Raw genomic sequence first — 25,234 nt, forward strand, 5'->3', positions numbered from 1 at the left:
TGGGCGCCTGCCATATGTCAGTTACCATTCCGGGAGCTGGGATGTGAAGTGAGGAAGATAAAAGTCCCTGTTCTAGTGGGAAACTGACACTCCGCAGTGAGCCAGATAATAGCAATGGAGATGAGCACCTGAAAGGAGACAGTGAGAATGAAGGGATGAAGTCCCACTGCGCCTTCTCCTGGGGCTGGACAAGAGGAGAGGTGTGAGATCTACCCGGGAAGGAGGCCTCAGAAGAAGTGACCCTGGAGCCAGCAGGATGGGAGAGGACTCCAGGCACTGGCTTTAAATCTGCTCTGCCACATGCTGGCTGAGTGATGAGACCTTCGGAGCAGGTCCTCCCTCTTTGCTGAGCACCTACTACCTCCCAGAATCTGGAGACACAGATGCAGGGACACAGTGGGGAACAAGACAGGAAGCTCGGGGAACCCGGTTCTAGTCGGGGGAGACACACCAGATTAAATATCTAGCAGGCAGGGCAAACTGAGAGCAGGTGGAGGGCGCCGCGGACCTCCTCATCAACCTCCTCCTGGAAAGCCATGTATCCCTTCTGGAGCCCCAATGCCCCCATAGGAGAAGCGGGCATAGTAGCCACTCTGAGGCTTGGATGAGACAGCAAGAGAAAGGGCGGTCTGCAGCACCGGGGACGCAGCAGGTGCGCATCTGCGCCGTCACTGCAGTTACTGGGGACAGGGTGGGAGGCGAAAACCACCCCGCTAGAGAGGGAGCTGGAGGGGAGGGCGGCGGGGCGGGCACGGGAGAGCTGGAAGGGAGAGCTGGAAAGCGAGCGCGGCTCCCCACACCCCCGGCCGCCCGCAGGTGGGGCTCCCCGAGGACACGGTGAAGCGCTGCGTGCAGCAGCTGGGCCTGGCGCTGGACTTCATGCACGGGCGGCAGCTGGTGCACCGCGACATCAAGCCCGAGAACGTGCTGCTGTTTGACCGCGAGTGCCGCCGCGTGAAGCTGGCCGACTTCGGCATGACGCGCCGCGTGGGCTGCCGCGTCAAGCGCGTGAGCGGCACCATCCCCTACACGGCGCCCGAGGTGTGCCAGGCGGGCCGCGCCGACGGCCTGGCGGTGGACACGGGCGTGGACGTGTGGGCCTTCGGCGTGCTCATCTTCTGTGTGCTCACCGGCAACTTCCCGTGGGAGGCGGCCTCGGGCGCCGACGCCTTCTTCGAGGAGTTCGTGCGCTGGCAGCGGGGCCGCCTCCCGGGGCTGCCGTCGCAATGGCGCCGCTTCACCGAGCCCGCGCTGCGCATGTTCCAGCGCTTGCTGGCCCTGGAGCCCGAGCGCCGCGGCCCGGCCAAGGAGGTGTTCCGCTTCCTCAAGCACGAGCTCACGTCCGAGCTGCGCCGCCGGCCCTCGCACCGCGCGCGCAAGCCGCCCGGGGACCGCCCGCCCACCGCCGGGCCATTGCGCCTCGAGGCGCCCGGGCCGCTCAAGCGGACAGTGCTGACCGAGAGCGGCAGCGGCTCCCGGCCCACGCCCCCCGCCGTCGGGGCGGTGCCCGTGCCCGTACCGGTGCCGGTACCTGTGCCGGTGCCCGTGCCCGTGCCCGAACCCGGCCTGGCTCCCCCGGGGCCCCCCGGCCGGACCGACGGCCGCGCGGACAAGAGCAAAGGGCAGGTGGTGCTGGCCACGGCCATCGAGATCTGCGTCTGAGCCGCCCCCGCCGCCCTCGGACCGGGGAACCACCCGGGGCCGCCCCAAGCCGGTGCCCGGTATGGCGGTGGGGAATGGAGCCGCCTCGCCGCGGGGCAGAGGGCGCAGCGGTAGACTAGGTGGGACGCGGCCAGGCGCCTGGTCCGTCCCGGCGGGCTGGTGAGGGGGCCACCAGAGACCCCTGGTGCGGCCTGGTGGGCGGGGACTTCACCCAGAGGAGCCAAGCCCCACAGACCCGATATCAGAGCCCCCCAACACACACACACACACACACACGCACGCACGCACACACGCCAGGAGCAAGGGAGCTCTCGGGCCACACTTCCAGAAACCGCCATGAGCCCTGAAACCCTGGACTCGTTGCTCCTGGCCCTCCATACCCCCTGGCAGATCATCCTGCGGTCCCACCCCAGTTCCCCTCCTCCTGGCCGTCCCACTCTGTCCCCTCCCTACCCTGGGCACAGAAAGGGACTGAAGTGTTGGGCAGAGAGGGGGCCTAAGCCCCCTAGGCACTGGCTGGGATCAGGGCAGTGAGCGAAGGGCAGCTGTGCCCTGTCATTCTGGAAGCTGGAGGGGAGAGGCAAGCCCCTGGAAAATGTAGCAAATGTCTGGATGTCGCATAAGTGCGTGTATGTGCAGGACAGCCCCCAAGGAGCTGGTGACTCCTGCACACCCCCATTGCACAGATGAAATCACAGCCCAGGAAGGAAGGCAGCTTGGCACTCGCTGAGAAGCAGAGCTCTCTCCCCTCCCTCCCCCTTCTCCTCCCCCCCAACCACAAGGGTTTGTCCTGACAACTTCTGGGGATAGAAGGGCTCACAGGGCAGGGATCTCAGCTGCCCTGGCATCCTTAAGGCAGGGGAGTGAATGCGAAGCTGAGGGCAGGGCCCAGCTCCCCCTGCCGGCCGCACCTTCCCAGGCCCAGGGACCTCCACCGGGTCCTCCCAGCCCTCACCCGCCCCAGCCTAGACATAGTAGCTTGGGCTTCCGGCAGGTGGTGAGGTGGTTCATGCTGGAAATTTCTCCTGGGTTTCTGCTGGGGTCAAACATGCCAGCCTCCAAGACCCCATCCTGACGTCTCCCACATTTCTGGTACTGGAGTGTGCAGGGTGTAGGAGCTGCACGTGGGTGTGAGAATGGGGCCCATGGACTCGATGGGGCAAGTGTGTGACTAGGTGTGTGCATAGGGTGCAGACGCATGGGTGTCGCCCTATGCGTTCGGTGACTGTGCGTCCAGACAGTTCAGCAGCCCCACCCACCCTGGTCCTCCCAGGCAGCTGTCCGAGGGGCCCAGGCCTGCCTTGCACCACACCCCTCAGGGAATCCAGCAAGGAGCCCCCTGCAGGTTGGTTCAGGCCCCCAGGCAGCAAAACAGAGATGACAGGACCCCCATCTCCTCCAGTGCTCCCTCCTGACCCCCTGCCCTCTCTGTGGAGGCCTGGGACCCCCGCAATAAGCTCCACATGGGCAAGGCTGTCCCTGTGCCTTGCAATGCCCCACCCTCTGCCCCAGGTCACCCCTGCCAGGGTCCCTCCTGGGGTTCTGGGCCATTCAAGGGGCTCTTTGATGGGCCAGGCCGGCCAGAGTGAACTCCGAGCACTTTCTGGCTGGAGCCCCCACCTCTGCACTCCCCACTCATTCCCACCTTGAAAAAGGGCTATAGGTCCCCTGCCCTGCCTGGGTCCAGTTTACAAACAGTGTGGGGTTGTCCCAGGGCCTGGCCCTGGCCCCGCTCTCCCCGCTGTGCCCACTCCTCTCCAGCCCCCACCTCCCCAGTGGGTACGGGCCCTCCACATGCCAGGTAAGTAGCAAACCCCCCTCCCTCCAAGGGCCAGGTCTCAGAGAAGGCCCGTCACTGCCCCCGGCCCACCTGGAGCCCATTGGGGCTGCCTCTCCCAGCCGCGACTTCTCCTTTTGCCTTAGGCCTCGCGACATCCTGATCTCTCCTGCAATAACAAGGAATCGAGATTCCACAGTAGACGTCCCTTGCCGTGCGCGCTCTCTCTCTCTCTCTCTCTCTTTCTCTCTCTGTTAAGATCCTGTTCCGGAGTTTCCCCTGCCATGTAGTATCTAGTATGTTAGAGTTGGGAGGGGACCGTAGTTACGTAGCCCAGCCTCCTCATTCCCAGAGGCACCCAGAGGGCCAGCCACCAGCCTGACCCCAAAGCAGAATCAGAACACCAGGTTGAGGCCCTGCTGCTGCCACCTCCTCTGCTGGTCAGGCTGGGACCCTTTTGCCCCTTAGGAGAGGTGTTGGTCACAGATGTTTACCTCAGTTTATGTCACTGTCGAAGAAACAAAAATAATAGCAAAAAATAATACTGTAGACATGAAGACGTAGAAGACAAAAAAAAAAAAACCACACACACACACAAAAATCTCCCTGTTGCAATTCTTCTGTGAAGGTATAGTGTGTATGTGTGTATGTGTGTGTGTGTGTGCGTGTCTCCGTCCCACCCCGGGCAGGCCGGGGCATCCTGACCCCTGTCCCAGCCCCATGTCCCCCACACTGACCCTGTCCTTCGGTGCTTCCCAGAGACCCCTCTGAGCTGGCCTGTGGGGTGCGGGGAGCCCCCTGGGTGGGAGGCAGGGCCACAGGTCGGCTAGAGGGTCTCCACCAGGCCCTCTGAACAGAGCCCCACGGCTGCCCAATGTTCCCTGAGCCCACGCTGTGGCCAGTGGGACAGTCCTGGTGGCTGGCATCAGCGTCCATGCCTGGCTCAGGGCCTGGGGCAGGGTCCCAGCCCCAGAGCCCCAGACCCTCATGTCTTGCCACCCTTCCCCCATGTGTTTGTAAATATTCTGGCATCCTTTGGCCCTGAGAAGGTTTTTAAATGTGTTATTTACTTCTCTAAACATGACGATTGCTATAAAATAAACGAAAGTTTAGAAAAATGACCACTGGGTGGCTGTCTTTTCTCAGCTTCAGTGTGGAGAGGGCGGTGGGGTTGGAGGGGGTGGGGCACACAGCTACTCTAGAAACTGAAAACTTGATCTTGACGTAGGCTCTAGGCCTCCTGTGACCACTCAGGCTCAAGGTGAGGGTTACAGGACCCAGATTCTGGGACAAGGGGCAGGAAGTTGTCCCTTGCCTGCAATTCAATTTGTATGTGGCCTGGGTAGGAAATAGAAGCAAAAACCCAGAGGGACACGGCAGGGCAGTTCACCACTAAGCGCCTTTTTACTGAGCACTTTTTGTGTACCTGGCTTCCTACTGGGGGCTGGGGACATGGCACTGAGCAGGACAGACAGGGCCCCTGCCCTCGGGCAGCTGGCAATCTAATGATGCAGGCAGACGTCACCCAAACAGCAGGCTGGGCAAGGTGAGAGCATGGAACTGGGAGACTCAGTGAGTTTGGAGGAGCCCCTAGATGCTCCCTGAAGACAAGTCCAGAGGATTTGAAGTTCTCCGGCACGGCAGGGGACAGGAGGAAGCTGAGCAGGCCGGTCGTGGGTGTAGACTCCAGCAACAGGCAAGATGGATGTTCTGAAGGAGGGGGAGCTTCAGTGGGCTGTAGGGAGTTTCATGATTCAACACTCATTCAAACAAATACTTGCTAATTACCTGTTACTGTCAACAGAGCAGTTCTGTTGGCTCTGCCTTCAAATACAGGCACATCCCAGGGCAACATTGCCCTCTGGACACAGCCTCCCTCCCTGGCCTAGGGCAGGAGCCTCCTCTCCTAAGCCTCTACAGGCTCTTCTTTTTTCTTTTTTTTAAGAGTTGGGGACTCGCTCTGTTGCCCACCCTGGAGTACAATGGCATAATCGTAGCTCACTTGCAGCCTCAAATCTCCTGGGCTCAAACGATCCTCCCACCTCAGCTTCCCAAGTAGTTGGGACTACAGGCACGTGCCATTGCTCTGAGCCATTTTATTTTATTGTTACTTTTTGTAGAGACAGAGTCTCACTATGTTGCCCAGGCTGGTCTCCAACTTCTGGGCTCAAGTGATCCTCCTTCTTTGGCCTCCCAAAGTGCTGGGACTACAGGTATGAGCCACTGTGCGCAGCCAGGCAGATTTTTTCCTGAACATCTGTCACTGTGTTCAGAACCCTACAATGGCTTCCTATGCTACCCAAAATCAAAGCTGCCGTGCTTAGAGTGGTCTCCAAAGTCCCACGAGCTGAGAGGTCACAGGAGGCCTAGAGCCAATTCAAGGTCAAGTTTCAGCCCCAGCACATTCTAGCCTCGTCCCTGCCGTGCCCTTTACCGCCTGTCAAGGGCGTGCTCACCTCGGGACCTTCACCTTCACCTTGGACTCTCCCAGGGCTCCCTCCCGCCCTTCAGGGTCAGAGCAAATTTCCTGAGCAGCCTAGATGGAGAGAAGCCCGCTTAGCTTGCCCCGCTGCACACTAAGCACCTGTCACCGCCTGCAGGACCATGTATTGTGTGTTACCCATGTCTCTCCACTAGAACGGAAGTTCTGTAAGAGCAGAGGCAGTGTTTGGCAAACTGCTACTTCCCTGCAGCCCCCACGCCCGCGACGGGGCCTGGTGCCGTGATGGGAACTCCATAACAACTTGTCACATGAATGCAAGCATCCCCGGTACTATTTTGGGGCCAAAGAAACAGCAATAAACAAGACACACAATCCCTATAATCCCTATCACATACCCTGAAACTCACTTTCTTTTTCTTTCCTTTTTTTTGAGACAGAGTCTCACTCTGTCGCCCAGGCTGGAGTGCAGTGGTGAGATCTCAGCTCACTACAACCTCCACCTCCAGGATCAAGCCATTCTCCTCCCTCAGCCTCCCGAGTAGCTGGGATTATCGGCGTACACCACCACACCCAGCTAATTTTTGTATTTTTAGTAGAGACGGGGTTTCACCGTGTCGGCCAGGCAGGTCTTGAACTCCTGACCTCAGGTGATCCACCCGCCTCGGCCTCCCAATGTGCTGGGATTACAGGCGCAAGCCACCACGCCTGGCCAGATGGACTATTATTATTATTATATTGAGACAGAGTTTCACTCTTGTTGTCCAGGCTGGAGTGCAATGGTGCGATCTCTGCTCACTGCAACCTTCGCCTCCAGGGTTCAAGTGATTCTCCTGTCTCAGCCTCCCGAGTAGCTGGGATTACAGGTGCCCACCACCACACTCGGCTTATTTTTGTATTTTTAGTAGAGACGGGTTTCTCCATGTTGGCCAGGCTGGTCTCGACCTCCTGACCTCAAATGATCCGCCCACCTTGGCCTCCCAAAGTGCTGGGATTATAGGCATGAGCCAACGCACCAGTACCCGCTGAGACTTACTTTCTAAAACAAGGGTCCCTAGCCCCTTGACGGTCTGTTAAGAACTGGGCTGCACAGCAGGTGAGTGGCAGGTGAGCTTTATGTGTATTCACAGCTGCTGCCCATCACCCGCATTACTGCCCAAGCTCTGCCTCCTGTCAGATCAGCGGCAGCATTAGATTCTCACAGGAGACCGAACCCTATTGTGAACTGTGCATTCGAGTATGAGAATCTAATGGCTGATGATCTGTCACTGTCTCCCATCACCCTCAGATGGGACTGTCTAGTTCCAGGAAAACAAGCTCGGGGCTTCCTTGATTCTACATTATGGTGACTTGTATAATTATTTCATCATATATTACAATGTAATAATAATAGAAATACAGGCGGGGCGTGGTGGCTCACGCCTGTAATCCCAGCACTTGGGAGGCCGAGGCGGGTGGATCACCTGAGATCAGGAGTTTGAGACTAGCCTGGCCAATATCTTGAAACCCCATCTCTAGTAAAAATACAAAAACTAACCAGGCGTGGTGGTGCTTGCCTGTAGTCCCAGCTACTTGGGAAGCTGAGGCAAGAGAATTACTTGAACCTCGGGAGGCGGAGGTTGCGGTGAGCCGAGATCGCGCCACTGCACTCCAGCCTGGGCTACAAGAGTGAAACTCCGTCTCAGAAAAGAAAAAAGAAAACAAATACAGTGCACAATTAATGTAATGTGTTTGAATCATCCTGAAACCATCCCTCCACCCCCATCCTCACTTGACCTCGCCCCACCCCACCCCCCGTCTGTGCGAAAATTGTCCCTGGTGCCAAAAAGGTTGGGGACTGCTTTTCTAAAGAGAAAAACAGACATTGTATAAGTTACATGATTATCTACGAAATGATCGGGTGGACAGAGAGAAAAAGAGAAGGAAGACAAAAAGAACAGAAAAAGCCCCACCAGGGCAGGAAGGACTCCTACCCAAGCATTTGATTTGGGAGAGGTTAAAGAAAGTCTCTTTCAAAACGTCTGCCACTTCTCTGCCATAAGGGTGCCGTCCACTTTAATGGATTGTTAAGGGATGAAGGAGAAATCTACAGACGCAAAAGAGCATCACTGGTTCCCCAGGTTGGTGGACAGACATCACCTCTTTAGAACCCCCACTGAGCCAGAGAGCGGCAGGACTTGTCACTAGGGGCCTGGGCTTTCGCAGCCATGGCCTCTCTCTCCGCCACTCCCTGATGCCACTGCTGAATTCGCTTGGGCAACATCAGGCGTCCTCCCCATTACAAAGCTCTAGTCCTGCCACACCTGTGGCTTGACTGGAAGGGCTTCTAATCTCCCCCACACGCCACAACAGAACGAGCCCTGTCCCTGTAGCCCCTTCTGTCCTTTCATTTAGCCTTGGTTGCCTCCCCTCATCATGGCACATTCCTTCTTGAGAGTGCTGGTATCCTGTCCATAGTCTTCCATCCACACTAATCAGTCCATCAAAAAGGTTCCGATAACATTAAACTTCAAGGCCGGGCACGGTGGCTCACTCCTGTAACCCCAGCATTTTGGGAGGCAGAAGCGGGGGGGATCACTAGGTCAGGAGTTTGCGAGTAGCCTGGCCAACATGGTGAAACCTCGTCTCTACTAAAAATACAAAAATTAGCCGGGTGTGGTGGCAGGCGCCTGTAATTCCAACTACTGGGGAGGCTGAGCCAGAAGAACCACTTGAACCCAGGAGGCGGAGGTTGCAGTGAGCTGAGATCACACCGTTGCACTCCAGCCTGGGCAACAAGAATGAAACTCCATCTCAAAAAATTAAAATGAAATAAAATAGAATAAACATTAAACTTTGGAAGGAAAGGGAGTTGTAGTCTTGATTCCTTTTTTCCCAAGATGCTCCTTGAGGCTTATGCAAATTTTCCCAACTCCTCACCAGTCACAGCTAAGCAAGCAAAGTCAAGGGCCATTGGAAGGAGCAACAGCAAAGACCCCAGGACAGCCTTCTCACGGCGCCATAGATGACTACTCAACTTACAGTCACGCCACCGCAGGAGAGTCACCAAACGGCATCTCTCCCTCTCAAAAATGTCAACACCTATTCACCCACCTAGTATCTGGTTTAGGGTGGAAATGTGGGTGTAAGATAAGTAATTTGGAGGTACTTACTGGCAGCTGAGGGGAGGAAACTGTTCTTTACCCAGCCTTGGGTTACTGGAGCTATGGGGCAATGGATGAAAAGAGAGGTTTTGCCAGGCATGGTGGCTCACGCCTGTAATCCCAGCACTTTGGGAGGCCAAGGTGGGTGGTTCAAGAGGTCAGGAGTTCGAGACTAGCCTGGCCAACATGGTGAAACCCTGTCCCTACTAAAAAAAAAAAAAAAAAAAAAAAAAAATTAGCCAGGCATATTGGTGGGTGCCTGTAATCCCGGCTACTCAGGAGGCTGAGGTAGGAGAATTGCTTGAACCTGGGAGGTGGAGGTTGCAGTGAGCCGAGATCGCTCCATTGCACTCTATCTCTAGCCTGGGCAACAGAACAAGAATCCATCTCAGAAAAAAAGAAAGAAAGAAAGAAAGAAAAGAAAACAGAAGTTTTGATTTGGAGGCAAAAAAGGACAGAAAGGAAACAATGGCTCCAGAGGCCAAGAGCAGACAGGGGCAGCCAGAAAGTGGGCGGAGCATGGTGAACTCAGGAGACAGGAAGCCCCATCTTGGGACTCCTCAGAGACATCGTGGAGGGGGCTTGATTTTCCTTTTTCAAAATATGTTTATTTATTATTATTATTATTATTATTATTGAGACGGAGTTTCGCTCTTCTTACCCAGGCTGGAGTACAGTGGCCTGCTCTCCGCTCACTGTAGCCTCCACCTCCCATGTCTAAGCAATTCTGTCTCAGCCTCCCAAGTAGCTGGTCTTACAGGTGCCCGCCATTATGCCCAGCTAATTTTTGTACTTTTGGTAGAGACGGGGTTTCACCATGTTGGCCAGGCTGGTCTCAAACACCTGACCTCAGGTGATCCACCTGCCTTGGCCTCCCAAAGTGCTGAGATTACAGGCGTGAGCTACGGCGCCCAGCTGGAAATTATTTACATGATGAAAAATCTCAGAACTTCAGTAGAATGGGCAGCTTCACGTTAATGCCATTTCAATAGTGATTTATTTCAGTCTACATACTTTCCAAGAATTCACTATCTCTAAGAAACAATCCTTACCATCCAGAACTACTTTGGTGCCTCCATATTCTGGGAGAAGAACTTTATCTCCACCTTTCATGCTAACTGGTTGAATCTCACCACCCCTTCCTTTAGAACGCAATCCAACAGCTACTACTATTGCCTGCAATACGTTTCCTTGAGATTTTTCTGAAAGCATAATGCCTCCTTTGGTTATAGCTTCGCCAGCACTCCATTCAACCAATACTCTGTCAGAGTGGAAGAAACTTTCTAAAAGCTTGTCCTGCCGTGACTTCCTCCGCCGCAGACTCGGACTCTGCTCTCATGCAGCGCCACAAGGAGAGACCACCTGTTTTTTTGTTGTTTGTTTGTTTGAGATGGAGTCTCACTCTGTCGCCAGGCTGGACTGCAGTGGTGTGATCTCGGTTCACTATAACCTCTGCCTCCCAGTTCAAACAATTCTCTTGCCTCAGCCTCCTGAGTAGCTGGAATTACAGGTGCTTGCCACCATGCCCAGCTAACTTTTGTATTTTTAGTAGAGACGAGGTTTCACCATGTTGGCCAGGATGGTCTTGATCTCCTGACCTCGTGATCCGCCCACCTCAGCCTCCCAAAGTGCTGGGATTACAGGCGTGAGCCACCACGCCTGGCCTTTATTATTTTTTAAAAAAAGACAAAGTCAGGCTGGGCATGGTGGCTCACGCCTGTAATCCAAGCACTTTGGAGGCCAAGGTGGGTGGATCACCTGAGGTCAGGAGTTCAAGACCAGCCTGACCAACATGGTGAAACCTCGTCTTTAAAAAATAAATAAAAATAAATAAAAAATTTAAAAAATTAAAAATAATAAATAAAAAAAGACAAAGTCTCACTCTGTCACGCAGGCTGGAGTGCAGTGGCATGATCATAGCTCACTGAAGCCTCAAACGCCTGGATTCAAACAATCCTCCTGTTGCTAGAAAGGGGTCCCAATCCAGACCCCCCAAAGAGAATTCTTGGACCTGATGCAAGAAAGAATTCAGAGTGAGTCCATAGAGTAGAGTGAAAACAAGTTTATTAAGAAAATAAAGGAAAGGCTGGACGAGGTGGCTCACGCCTGTAATCCCAGCACTTTGGGAGGCAAAGGCTGGTGGATCACTTGAGGTCAGGAGTTCGAGACCAGCCCTGGCAATATGATGAAACCCTATCTCTGCTGAAAATAAAAAAATTAGCCGGATGTGGTGGCGCACACCTGTAATCACAGCTACTGGGGAAGCTGAGGCATAAGAATCGCTTGAACCCGGGAGGCAGTTTGCAGTGAGCAGAGATCGTGCCACTGTGCTACGGCCTGGAGGCAGAGAGAGACTCCATCTCAAAAAAATAAATAAATAATTTTTTTTAAAAAAAGTAAAGGAATAAGAGAATGGCTACTTCATAAGCAGAGCAGTGGTATAGGCTGCTCAACTGAGTATATTTATAGTTATTCCTTGATCATACGCTGAACAAGGAATGGATTATTCGTGAGTTTTCTGGGAAAGGGGCAGGCAATTCCCAGAACTGAGAATTCCTCCTCTTTTTAAAGCATATAGGGTAACTTCCTGACATTGCCATGGCATCTGTGAACTGACAGGAAGTTAATGCATTATTATTAGCATATAACGAGCAGTAAGAACAACCAGAGGTCCCTTTCGTGGCCATCTTAGTGTTGGTGGGCTTTGGCCAGCTTCTTTACCACAAGCTGTTTGTTGCTGTTGTTTTGTTTTGTTTTTGAGACAGAGTTTTGCTCTTGTTGCCCAGGCTGGAGTGCAATGGTGCAATCTCAGCTCACCACAACCTCCACCTCCCGAGTTCAAGCAATTCTCCTGCCTCAGCCTCCCGAGTAGCTGGGATTACAGGCACGCACCACCATGCCCGGCTAATTTTGTATTTTTTTTTAGCAGAGACGGAGTTTCTCCATGTTGGTCAGGCTGGTCTCGAACTCCCGACCTCAGGTGATCCACCCGCCTTGGCCTCCCAAAATGCTGGGATTACCAGGCATGAGCCATCAAGCTCGGCCTATAAACTGTTTTATCAGCAAGGTCTTTATGACCTGTATCTCGTATGGACCTCCTGTCTCACCCTGTGACTTAGAATGCCTTAATCTCCTGGGAATGCAGCCAAGCAGGTCTCAGCCTTATTTTACCCAGCTCCTATTCAAGATGGAGTCTCTCTGGTTCAAATGCTTCTGACACTCCTGCCTCAGGCTTTCAAACAGCTGGGACTATAGTCACACACCACACCACCACACCTGGCTAATGTCATAATTTTTATTTTATAGAGACAGGGTCTTGCAATGTTACCCAGACTAGTCTCAAACTCCTGGCCTCAAGCAATCCTCCCACTACAGCCTCGCAGAGTGTTAGGATTACAGCATGAGCTACCATGCCAGGCCTTGATTTTTCTTAGCATGTGGGCTTAAGTCATTTAATGCTGATGTTAAAGGAAAATGGTGTCATGAGTGGTAGCTCACACCTGTAATCCTAACACTTTGGGAAGCCTATCACCTGAGGTCAGGAGTTCAAGACCAGCCTGGCCAACATGGTAAAACCCCGTGTGTACTAAAAATACAAAATTTAGCTAGGTGCGGTGGCTCATGCCTGTAATCCCAGCACTTTGGGAGGCCGAGGTGGGTGGATCACTTGAGGTCAGGAGTTCGAGACCAGCCTGGACAACATGGCGAAACCCCATCCCTACTAAAACTACAAAAATCAGCTGGGCACAGTAGTGGGTACCTGTAATTCCAGCTACTCAGGAGGCTGAGACAGGAGAATTGCTTGAAACCAGGTGGAGGAGGTTGTAGTGAGCTGAGAACGCGCCACTGCACTCCAGACTGGGTGACAGAGTGAGACTGCGTCCCAAAAATAATAATACTTTTTTAAAAAGAAAATGGGAGGTGATTGTAGAAGGTAGAGGATTTGGGGTGATAGTTCATTTCAATTGTAATAAGGGCCACAAGATGCTAAGAGTAATGGGATGCAGCGGCCATCTGCTATTTTTGCCTGTTCAGCATCCACTCATCCTTCTTTGTGTGATGACACCCCAAGCTTCCTTTGAACCAACCCTTCCTTCAGCGGAGGCTGACCCCACCCCTCGCTCTGTGTAGTGGTCACATGACCCAGGTCTAGCCAATCAGCACATTATCTCCGAGCCGCAGCTGTTAAGTTTCTAGCCGAAGCTAGGCTGCTCCTGGCCTTCTACACCTGTTAGGGGAAAGTGTTCTCTTTTCACTGGAGTTGCTAAGCATGTGGGATGTAAGCCTGGACCTGCTGGTGGCTGCCTTTGCCACCGCCTGGGGAGATTCTGGCCAGGCATGAAGCCCGCACAGAGTAAATGAAGCAGGGCCAGGAGATGAGGAGAGATGAATTCTAACTGTATCATGTGAGTACTAGGATCTGTGTCTGAAATTAGATCCACATGGCTTTCTCTTTTTCTTTTTCTTTTTTTCAAGACAGAGTCTCATTCTGTCACCCAGGCTGGAGTGCAGTGGCTCGATCCCAGCTCACTGCAACCTCTGCTTCCCGGGTTCAAGCAATTTTACTGCCCCAGCCTCCCAAGTAGCTGGGATTACAGGCATGTGCCACCATGCCCAGCTAATTTTTTTATTTTTAGTAGAGACGGCGTTTCACCATGTTGGCCAGGCCGGTCCTGAACTTCTGATCTCAAGTGATCTGCCCTCCTTGGCCTCCCAAAGTGCTGGGATTACAGGCATTAACCACGGTACCCAGCCCAAGTGGCTGTTTCAGTTACATGAGCCAACATATTCTCATAAGTCCATGCAAGTTTGGTGTCTGTTATTTGCAAATAAAGGAGTTCTGATTGGGTCCCAGTGAAACCTCATCTGTAAGACTCCTCAGCCACCAGTATCCGCAGGGCTTGCCCTATAACAGCTTCTGTGCAACCCAATAGCCTTGAACACTGGAAGCCACTGAGCCCTTCTGTAACTAGACGCACCCCTCTGAGGCTCAGATTACTAGTGTATTCATTGGGACCAGTTTGGTCTCAGTGACTGAAAACACAACCCGAACTGGTTCATCCGGAAAGGAAAAGTCAACTTGGCACAGTGGCTCATGCCTGTAGTTCCAGCACTTTGGGAGGCTGAGGCGGGCGAATCACTTGAGCCCAGGAGTTCAAGACCAACTCTGGCAACATGGCGAAACCCCGTCTCTACAAAGAATTTAAAAAATTAGCAGGCCCTATGGTGCTCCCCTGTAGTCCCAAATGGAGGCCTTGGGCCTTCCAAATGGGCAAAGTTGTTCTCTGATTGGCTGAGATCTTTGTCATCTGCTCCACCCCTGAGCTGGAGTCCCACCCAGAGTAATTGACTGAAAGGGGGTGTTCTCCAGTGGGAAATCAGGTAATGTGTACATTATTTGACCTTAACTCTTCACCGTTCCCCCTACCCATGCCCTTGGACATGCAACTTTGCAGTGCCTTCTTCTCACGGGCAGGGTGACCTGCCCTGCTTCTTTTTTCTTGTTTGAGACAGAGTCTTGCTCTGTTGCCCAGGCTGGAGTGCAATGGTACAATCTCAGCTCACTGCAACCTCCACCTCCTGGGTTCAAGCGATTTTCCTGCCTTAGCCTCCCAAGTAGCTGGGATTAAACCACCCCCAGCTAATTTTTGTATTTTTAGTAGAGACGGGGTTTCACCATGTTGGCCAGGCAGGTCTTGAACTCCTGATCTCAGGTCATCCACCTGCCTCGGCCTCCCAAAGTGCTGGGATTACAGGCGCGAGCCACCGTGCCCTGCCCTGCCTCTTGAATCTAGAATCAAACATGGGGCTTGTGCATTGGTGGTGTCAGTCTCTCACCTTCTGTGTCATTGTGAGACCAAATCCGGGTGAGTTCATCGCGGTATGTCCGCTCTATGGAGCAGAGCTGAGTTAGCCCAGTGTGTTAGGACATTCTTGCATTGCTGTAAAGAAATACCTGGGCTGGGTACACTGGCTCATGCCTGTAATCCCAGCACTTCGGGAGGCCGAGGTGGGAGGATTGCTTGAGCCCAGGAGTTCAAGACTAGCCTGGGCAACATAACCAGACTTCATCTCTATTAAAAATAATAATAATAGGCCGGGTGCGGTGGCTTCTCCCAGCACTTTGAGAGGCCGACGCAGGCAAATCATGAGGTCAAGAGATCAAGACCAGCCTGGCCAACATGGAGAAACCCTGTCTCTACTAAAAATACAAAAATTAGCTGGGCACAGTGACACGCACCTGTAGTCCCAGCTACTCGGGAGGCCAAGGCAGGAGACTCGTTTGAACCTGGGAGGCGGAGGTTGCAGTGAGCCAAGATCGCACCACTGCACTCCAGCCTGGCAACAGAGTGAGACTCCGTTTCACAAAATAATAATAATAATTTTTTTAAAAACAGAATGGCCCTACCCTTCACTGGCAGGGGTCAGGGGGCCTCCTGTCATCTCCAAACCATAGGACTGTCCCCACCAGCCATAACTGATCATTTTAGGAGTGGTTCCAAGATGTCCCAAGCTGGACCAATTACAGCCTCTCCTGGAGGGTTGCAACTGAGATGAGAACTAATCAATATCTGCTATAATTAAAAATATGAGAACTTCAGAGTTGTGGGGCAGCTGTGTTTAGTTGAAAGCCTGGAGAAGCAGAGAGAGTCCATGTGTTTGTTACTTACAGTAATGCCGGCTGCTGGAACAAATAAAGCCCCAAATCTCTGTGGCTTAACATCACAGAAGTTTATTGCCTACTCAGATAACAGTCTAAGACAGGTCTGCTACATGACCAGTCAGGGACCGTTACCTCATGGTTCTGCTCTCTCTCGGGGCCTTGGCTGGTAGATAGCAAACAATGCAGAGAGGAGAAGACAGATCCATGATTTTAACCATCTCAGCCCCAGACAGGGAGCTGTGTCATTTCCACCCACATTTCATTCGCAAGAACCAGTCACACAACCACACCTAACAGCAAGGAAGCCTGGGACATGTGCGCCCAGGAAGGGAAGGAATCAGTTTCTTAGCAGAGGAGAAAGGGAAGAGAAGAGAAGAGAAGGAAATGAGGCAAAGAGAGGGGGGAGGGAAAGAAAGAGAGAGAGAACTAATGAGCACACAAAAGAAAGAGAGGCCAGGCTCTTTCTGAGGTCAGGAGGCCAGTGGCTCACATCAGTAATTCTAGGACCTTGGGAGGGGGAGCCAATGCAGGTGAATCACTTGAGGCCAAGAGTTCAAGACCAGCCCAGGCAACATAGTGGGACCTTATCTCTACAACAATATTATTATTATTAAATAAGAGAAAGGGAAGAGACAGCCATGGAGATAACTAGCTGAGGCCAGGCACAGTGGCTCAGGCCTATAATCCCAGTACTTTGGGAGGCTGAGGTGGGCAGATCGCTTGAGGTCAGCAGTTCCAGATCAGACTGGCCTACATAGTTAAACCTCATCTCTACTAAAAATACAAAAATTAGCCAGGCATGGTGGGGCATACCTGTCGTCCCAGCTACTCAGGAGGCTGAGACAGGAGAATCACTTGAATCTGGGAGGCAGAGGCTGCAGTGAGCCAAGATCGTGACATTGCACTCCAGCCTGGGCAACAGAGCGAGACCCTGTCTCAAAAAAAAGAAAAAAAAAAACCACCAAAAAAAAATCACCTGGCTTGTTAAAACACAGATTCCTGGACTCCACCCAGAATTTGATTCAGGTCGGGAGTGGGGCCTGTTAAGATGCATTTCCAGCAAGTTCCCAGGTGATACTCATGCTTCTGGTCCCAAACCACACTGTGAAGTGCCAGTTCCAGATTAGAAAACCCCAAAGAGACACTGGAGCCAACCACAATGTACAAACCTGATCGGGTCCTATTGGAAACAGATGCTTGGTGTTGCAAAGAAAAATCAACACTGGGACGAAAGATATTTCAGCAATGCAATTTTTATTTCTTAGACTGCAGGAAGGGTACTCTCACTAGCCATCTTGCCACGAGAGTACAAAGAACAAAGGAAAACACACAGATTTATCCCTTATGCATTTGGGATCGTCCTTAATGCTGTGTCTCATCTCCATTGGCTGGAGCCAGACCTTACAATCTAAACTAAAACCTGATTGGCTAACAACTTAAAACTCTTCTAAACAGGTAAAAGCAATGGAGGGCTGGGACATGCCTATGAGCACGTCCAGCACAGATATCTTGGTTAAAGTACAAGGACATAGAATGTACTATATACCTGTAAACATGGCATGTCTAACAGCTACATAGGATAGGGCTTAACAAAGTTATTAACACACTTATTCTTTAATAGGAAAACTTTAAAAAGGAACTTTTTTACTTCCCACAAGGTCCTGATTTGGAAATTAAACATCTTTAAAATGCATTTAGGAAATACTTGGGTTCATTTGAATGTGGACTCAATATCAGAAAATTTCTATTAATTTTCTTGGGTAGGGTGGCAACATGTGGCTGGCTATAAAGAAAGATGTCTTTATTTTTAGGAGATTCACACTGAAGTCATTAGGGGTCAAGTGCATGATATCTACAGCTAACTTTTATTCCATTTATTTATTATTATTACTATTATTATTATTTTAGAGACAGGGTCTTGCTCTGTCACCCAGGCTGGAGTGCAGTGGCATGATTGTAGCTCACTGCAACTTCATACTCCTCAGATCAAGCAATCCTCCTGCCTCAGCCTCTCCAATAGCTGGGACTATAGGCCAACACCACCATGCCTGGCTTACAACAAACTTTTAAATGCTGGCCAGGCATAGTGACTGATACCTGGAATCCCAGCACTTTGGGAGGCCAAGGTGGGAGGATCACTTGAGGTCAGGAGTTCAAGACCAGCCTGGCCAACATGACACCCAACACCCCGTCTCTACAAAAAAATACAAAAAATTTGCTGGGCATGGTGGCAGATGCCTGTAATTCCAGCTACTCAGAAGGCTGAGGCAAGAGAATCACTTGAACCCAAGAGGCGGAGGTTGCAGTGAGCCGAGATCATGCCACTGCACTCCAGCCTGAGTGATAGAGCGAGACTCCCTCTCAAAAAATAAATGTTTCAGCAAAATACACACATGCACACAAAGAAAATACAATAAAATGGTTATTATTGAATTTCGGGACAGGTGTATGAGTGACCATTATACCACTTTTTCAACTCCTCTGTGTTCGGATGTTTTAAATATTAAAGCTGAGGGCTGGATATAGTAGCTCATACTTGTAATCACAGCACTTTGAAGGGCTAAGGTGGGAGCATAGCCTGAGCCCAGGAGTTCGAGACTGCAGTGAGCTATGGTCGCACCACTGCACTCCAGCCTGGGCAACAGAGCAAGACCCTGTCTCAAAAAAATATAAAATAAAATGAAATAAATCTGGGGCGGGTGTCGGGGATGGACTAGTGCATCACTGCCTAATTGAACAAGCAGGAGGCTGCCATGGGATGAGGCTAGGCTCAACTGTCAGCCCCTCTGGGTCATTCTAAGGACTTTGGATTCTATCCTGAATGCATGAGGAAACTCTGAAGTCCTTAAGCAGAAAGTGACATGATCTAATTTTTTTTTAATCTTTAGCTTTCTTTTTCTTTTTTGAGACAGAGTCTCGCTCTATCGCCCAGGCTGGAGTGCAGTGATGAAATCTCAGCTCACCAAAACCTCTGCCTCCCAGGTTCAAGCAATTCTCCTGCCTCAGCCTCGTGAGCAGCTGGGATTACAGGCATGCACCACCACTACCGGCTAATTTTTGTATTTTCAGTGGAGAAGGGGTTTCACCATGTTGGTCAGGCTGGTCTCAAACTCCTGACCTTGTGTTCCGCCTGCCTGGGCCTCCCAAAGTGCTGGGATTACAGCTGTGAGCTACGACGCCCGGCTTTTGTGGGTTTTTTTTTTTTTTTTTTGAGATGGGGTCTTGCTAAGTTGCCCAGGTTGGTCTCGAACTCCTGGGCTCAAGTGATTCTCCTGACCCAGCCTCCCGAGTAGCTCAGATTACAGGTGAGTGCCACCACACCCAGCTAATTTTTGTATTTTTAGTAGAGATGGGGTTTCACCATGTTGGCCAGGCTGGTCTTGAACTCCTGACCTCAAGTGATCCATTCACCTTGGCTTCCTAAAGTGTTGCGATTACAGGCGTGAGTCACTGTGTCCAGCCAACTGTACATTTTCAAATAACTCAGAGTATAATTGAATTGTTTGTAACACAAAGGATAAATGCTTGGCGTAATGGATCCCCGTTTACCCTGATGTGATTACTGTGCATTGCATGCCTGTATTAAAACATCTCACCAGGAGCAGTGGCTCACGCCTGTAATCCTAGCACTTTGGGAGGCCGAGGCAAGCGGATCACCTGAGGTCAGGAGTTTGAGACCAACCTGGACAACATGGCAAAACTCTGTCTCTACCACAAATATGAAAATTAGCTGGGTGTGGTGGCGGGTGCCTGTAATCCCAGCTACTCAGGAGGCTGAGGCACGAGAATTGCTTGAACCCAGGATAAGGAGCTTGCAGCAAGCCAAGATCGCGCCATTGCACTCCAGCCTGGGGACAAGAGCGAAACTCCGTCTCAAAAAAAATAAAAAATAAAACATCTCACGTGCCCATACATATGTACCCCTACTATGTACCCACAAAAATTACAAAATGAAAACATCATCCTTTTGACACTTGGCCACATGGAGGACATAGCAAATGGTTCATGGCCAAGCACAAGAGAGCCGCTGATATCTGCACCAGGAAAGGATAATCGTCCAATTATAACCAGAGGCAGCCTCTGGTGTCAATAGCTGATTGTTCTGAACAAGCCCAGATTCTTTGCTTCCCCAAAGTTGTGTGAAATTGAAAAACTCAGAACCATTGACAAATAATAATCATAATACAGATGCCAAGGCACCGCCTAGACCAATGAAACCAGATTCCCTTGGCACCAGGATCAAGTCCAAGATCCCAGGGGATTCTTTATTTTATATATATATAGAGAGAGAGATGAATTCTCGCTCTGTCGCCCAGGGTGGAATGCAGTGGCACAATCTCAGCTCACTGCAACCTCCACCTCACAGGTTCAACAATTCTCCTGCCTCAGCTCCTAAGTAACTGGGATTACAGGCACCCGCCACCATGCCTGGTTAATTCTGTATTTTTATTAGAGACAGGGTTTTACCATGTTGGCCAGGCTAGTCTCAAACTCCTGGTCTCAGATGATCTGCCCACCTCAACCTCCCAAAGTGCTGGGATTACAGGTGTGAGCCACCGCACTCAGTCCCAGGGGGTTCTTGATCACAGCCAGGCAGAGTCTGCAGTCCCCAGGTGGTGAGTTCCAGCAGGCCTGTGACAGATGGGCTCCAGGGTCCCTGAGCACAAGGTTCCAAAGCCATGTAGTCATACTCTGGACCTCTAAAGAGTGCAGCCAGACCCTGGCTCAGGGGGACCCAGGTCAAAGAAACCTGCCCTCTTGAGGTCTGGGGATCTCTTATTCCTTTTCTTTTGACAAACTGACTTCTCTGGTGATATCAATGATCCATATGCATAAGAAAGAATTAAAATAAAAGTGGCCTGGTAGAGTGGCTCATGCTTGTAATCCCAACACTTTGGGGGGCCAACGCAGGAGGACTGCTTAAGGTCAGGAAGTTCAAGACCAGCCTGGGCAACATGGCGAAACCCTGTCTCTACTGAAATAAAAAATTAAGCTGGGTGTGGTGGCTCATGCCTGTAGTCCCAGCTACTTGGGAGGCGGAGGTGGGAAAATCACTTGAACGTGGGAGGCAGAGATTGCAGTGAACAGAAATCATATCACTGCCCTCCAGCCTGGGCCACAGAGTAACATCTATCTCAAAAACAAACAAACAAACAAAAAACAGGAGGCATGGTGGCACATACTTGTAGTCCCAGCTACTCAGGAAGCTGGGGTGGGAAAATCACTTGGGCCTAGGAGTTTGAGCCATGTTGCAGTAAGCCATGATCAGGCCACTGCATTCCAACCTGGGTGACAGAGTGAGACCTCTGTCTAAAAAAAAAAAAAAAAAGGATTTTATAAAAATTACAGGAAAGACAGTAAATATGCCTCTTGCAGTGGCTCACGCCTGTAATCCCAGCACTTTGGGGGACCAAAGTGGATGGATCATCTGAGGTCAGGAGTTCAAGACCAGCCTGGCCAACATGGTGAAACCCCGTCTCTACCAAAAATACAAAAATTAGTTGAGTATGGTGGTGGGCATCTGTAATCCCAGCTACTCAGGAGGCTGAGGCAGAAGAATCACTTGGACCCAGGATGCAGAAGTTGCAGTGAGCCAAGATCCTGCCACTGCACTCCAGCCTGGGCATCAGAGTGAGACTCCATCTCAGAAAAGAAAACAAAGAAGTAAGTAAAAGTCATCTCGAATCCCATTACCCTGAAATAGCCACCATTCATTCAGTGACCACCCTTCAAGTATTTCCTTATGAAAACAAACACACACACACAGATGTACATAAGCGGGTCATAACCCACGAGCATCAGTCATCACAGGCAGCCTTCTTCCTGCTCTTGACTTACTTCCCACCCTCCCTCTCCCCCACTGGATCCCTCCCTAGTGTCAACTGAAGAACAATGTGGTCTTCCTCCAGCTGAGAGGAGATTTTGCTTCTTTTTTTTTTTTTTTTTTTGAGACGGAGTTTTGCTCTTGTTACCCCGGCTGGAGTGCAATGGTACGATCTCGGCTCACCACAACCTCCACCTCCTGGGTTCAAGCAATTCTTCTGCCTCAGCCTCCCAAGTAGCTGGGACTACAGGCAACTGCCACCATGCATTTTTAGTAGAGACAGGGTTTCACCATGTTGACCAGGATGGTCTCGATCTCTTGACCTCGTGATCCACCCGCCTCGGCCTCCCAAAGTGCTGGGATTATAGGCATGAGCCACCGCGCCCAGCCTGAGATTTTGCTTCTTATAAAAGGTTGCAGCCTGCAGGCTGGGAAGCATAGCCTCCATAGAGACCAAAAGCAGGCATTTCAAGGGAGGGAAGGGTGGAAGAGAAACGTATGCCAAATGGGCTGGCTAAGTATACATATGCATTGGTCTGTTCTTGCATTGCTATAAAGAAATACTTGAGGCTGGGTGCAGGGGCTCACGCCTGTAATCCCAGCACTTTGGGAGGCCGAAGAGGGTGGATCACGAGGTCAAAAGATCGAAACCATCCTGGCCAACGTGGTAAAACTCAGTCTCTACTAAAAATACAAAAAATTAGCTGGGTGTGGTGGTGCATGCTTGTAGTCCCAGCTGCTCAGAGGCTGAGGCAGAAGAATCACTTGAACCCGGGAGATAGAGGTTACAGTGAGCCCAGATCATACCACTGCACTCCAGCCTGGCGACACAGAAAAAAAAAAAAAAAAAAAAAAACAACTTGAGACTAGGTAATTTATTTTTTAAAAAGAGATCTGGCCAGGCATGGTGGCTCACCCCTGTAATCCCAGCATTTTGGGAGGCCAAGGCGGGCAGATTGCCTGAGCTCAGGAGTTTGAGACCAGCCTGGCCAACATGGTAAAAACCCTATCTCTACTAAAACAGCACACACAAAAAAATTAGCCGGGCATGGTTGGTAAGCGCCTGTAATCCCAGCTACTTGGGAGGCTGAGGCAGGAGAATCGCTGAGGCAAGAGGTTGCCTTGAGCAGAGATCGTGCCACTGCACTCCAGCCTGGGCAACAGTCAGACTCCATCTCAAAAAATAAAAAATAAAAATAAAAAGAGGTTGAATTCGCTTACAGTTCAGCAGGCTGTCCAAGCATGGTGCTGGCATCTGCTCAGCTTCTGGGGAGGCTTCAGGGAGCTTTTGCTCATGGTGGGAGGTAAAGTGGGAGCAGACACATCACATCGTGAAAGCAGGAGCAACGGGATGGGGAAGGTGCCGCACACCTTCCAACAACCACATCTCACGTGAACTCACGCACTACTCCGAGGACAGCACTCAGTCACTCATGAGAGACCCACCCCCATGTCCCAAACACCTCCCACCAGGCCCAACCCCAACACTGGGGATTGCATCCCATAGGAGATTAGGGCAGGGACAAATATCCAAACTATATAGGATATTTAATAGGTTAGAGGAGGAGCTGTGAATATTCATGAAGGAGAGGGCACACACATACTCAGTAAACAAGCATGCATTCCATGTTCACTCTGGGCAGGAGACTTATACTAATGTAAGTGCGTTACGATGAGACTCTGGATGTCAGAAGGTAGGTAAAGCAGAGGGCATGAAACCGTGCAGTGCGCAGCCTCTGCAAACCCACCAGAACCGGTCCACGTCAGTGGCCTCCTGTCAGGAGAAAGTTACTGAAATCAGGCCGGGCGCAGTGGCTCACGCCTGTAATCCCAGCACTTTGGGAGGCCGAGGTGGGCAGATCACCTTAGGTCAGGAGTTCGAGACCAGCCTGGCCAACATGGTGAAACCCCATCTCTACTAAAAATACAAAAATTAACTGGGCATGGTGTCTGGCACCTGTAATCCCAGCTATTTGGGAGGCTGAGGCAGGAGAATCACTTGAACTCAGGAGGCGGAGGTTGCAGTGAGCCAAGATCAAGCCACTGCACTCCAGCCTGGGTGACAGAGTGAGACTCTGTCTCAAAAAAAGAAAAAAAAAAAGTTACTGAAATCAGTCTCTTGTCCAAGCAATGCTGTGGTTATGGCTTATGGAATGGGGAAGGCTGTCTGTCAGTCACCATCTGGTGGTCCAGTTGCAACAAGACCAGTGCTTGTTAAGCTACCAGAGAAAAAGAAAACCCTTGTGGCGGTTAGGGCATAGTTTACTCTTTCAGTGTGGAACTGCATGACTCAACCTTTGCCTCGCATGTTATAATTTGGTATCTTATTGCCACAAAGAGTCCATTCTGTCAATCTTATTCTTTCTTTGTTTCGTGTATTTGTTTGTCTTTGTTTTGAGACAGGGTCTTGCTCTGTCACCCATGCTGGAGTGCAGTGGCACGATCCCTCCTCACTGCAGCCTTGACATCCCAAGCTCAAACAGTCCTCCCACCTCAGCCTCCCGACTAGCTGGGACTAGAGGCACGTGCCACCACGCCCTGCTGCGTTTTAAAAACTTTTTGTAGAGATAGAATCTCACTGTTGCCCAGGCTGGTCTCAAACTCCTGGCCTCAAGCAATCTCCCACCTCAGCCTCCCAAAGTGTTGGGATTACAGGGATGAGCCATGGTGCCCGGCCCCATCAGTATTAGGAGCTCTAGTTTAACACTGGTGACCAGAGCTAACAATTTGTCTTCCCTGTCATACCTTTTCTATTCTGGATCATATCCAAGCATATATATTCATATAAAGAGGGTTGCTTTTGTTTTATAAAACTGGAATCTTATTACGTATCTCTCTCCAATTTACCTTCTTCCTGTGAGAACACTAGATGATCCCAGTCAACAAAATGAGATCTCATCTTTCCAAAAAAATTAGCCAGGCCAAGGCAGGCATATCACTTGAGGTCAGGAGTTCAAGACCAGCCCGGCCAGCATGGTAAGACCCTGTCTCTACTAAAGATACAAGAAAATAGCCAGTGTTGTGGCACATGCCTGTAGTCCCAGCTACTCGGGAGGCTGAGGCAGGAGAATCACATGAACCCGGGAGGCAGAGGTTGCAGTGAGCCAAGATCATGCCACTGCACTTTAGGCTGTGTGACAGGGTGAGACTCATCTCAAAAAAAAAAAAAAAAAGAGAGAGAGAGAGTATCTCTTGAGACCTTGCAAAACAAATTTTTTGTTGGATCTCATCAGACTGATTTCTGCAATGCGCGCCGGGTTTGCATTTTCAACAGCAACATATGAGTATGTCTTTAATTTTTGCTTACCTGATGGGTATAAAGTGCTGCCTCATTGGTCCTTCAGTGTGTGTTTCCCTGGTTACTAATGAGGCTGAACATCTTTCTTATCTATTTGCTTGCTCCTCTGTGAATTGCCTGCGTTTCCTCCTCTTTGCCATTTTTCTTTCGTACTGTTTGTCTTTCTGCCGTCAGTCTGCAAGGCCTGTCTATGCACCACAGTATAGGCTGTTCATTTGCCATATTGGTAAATGCAAGTCACCCTTTACCTTTGCGGAGGATGTCTTCCCATAATTGTTTCCTCCAATTTTAACAACGATGCATCTGAAAGATTCTTGGTGATTTCCGGGCTTCTTTTATTGGTTTAAAATGTTTCCGGCAGGGCACGGTGGCTCACGCCTGCAATCCCAGCACTTTGGGAGGCCGAGGTGGGCAGATCACCTGAGG

At 51.0% G+C, this 25,234-nt stretch overlaps 1 protein-coding gene across 5 annotated transcripts in view; it reads left to right on the forward strand.

Moving 5' to 3' along the window:
* The window catches only part of SBK1 (SH3 domain binding kinase 1), a 61,169-nt gene extending 59,507 nt beyond the window's left edge, over window positions 1–1,662 (forward strand). For all 5 annotated transcript variants that reach the window (XM_021672333.2, XM_064362597.1, XM_064362596.1 and 2 more), the window contains one exon: window positions 817–1,662. In XM_021672333.2, coding sequence (XP_021528008.2) covers window positions 817–1,662 — 846 coding nt within the window. The remainder of the gene's footprint in view (window positions 1–816) is intronic.
* Window positions 1,663–25,234: the final 23,572 nt, after the last annotated feature.

The sequence above is a fragment of the Aotus nancymaae genome, unplaced genomic scaffold, assembly GCF_030222135.1.
Source record: "Aotus nancymaae isolate 86718 unplaced genomic scaffold, 86718_ANA_hifiasm-v0.15.2.pri h1tg000049l, whole genome shotgun sequence".
In the NCBI taxonomy this organism is placed as follows: Eukaryota; Metazoa; Chordata; class Mammalia; order Primates; family Aotidae; genus Aotus; species Aotus nancymaae.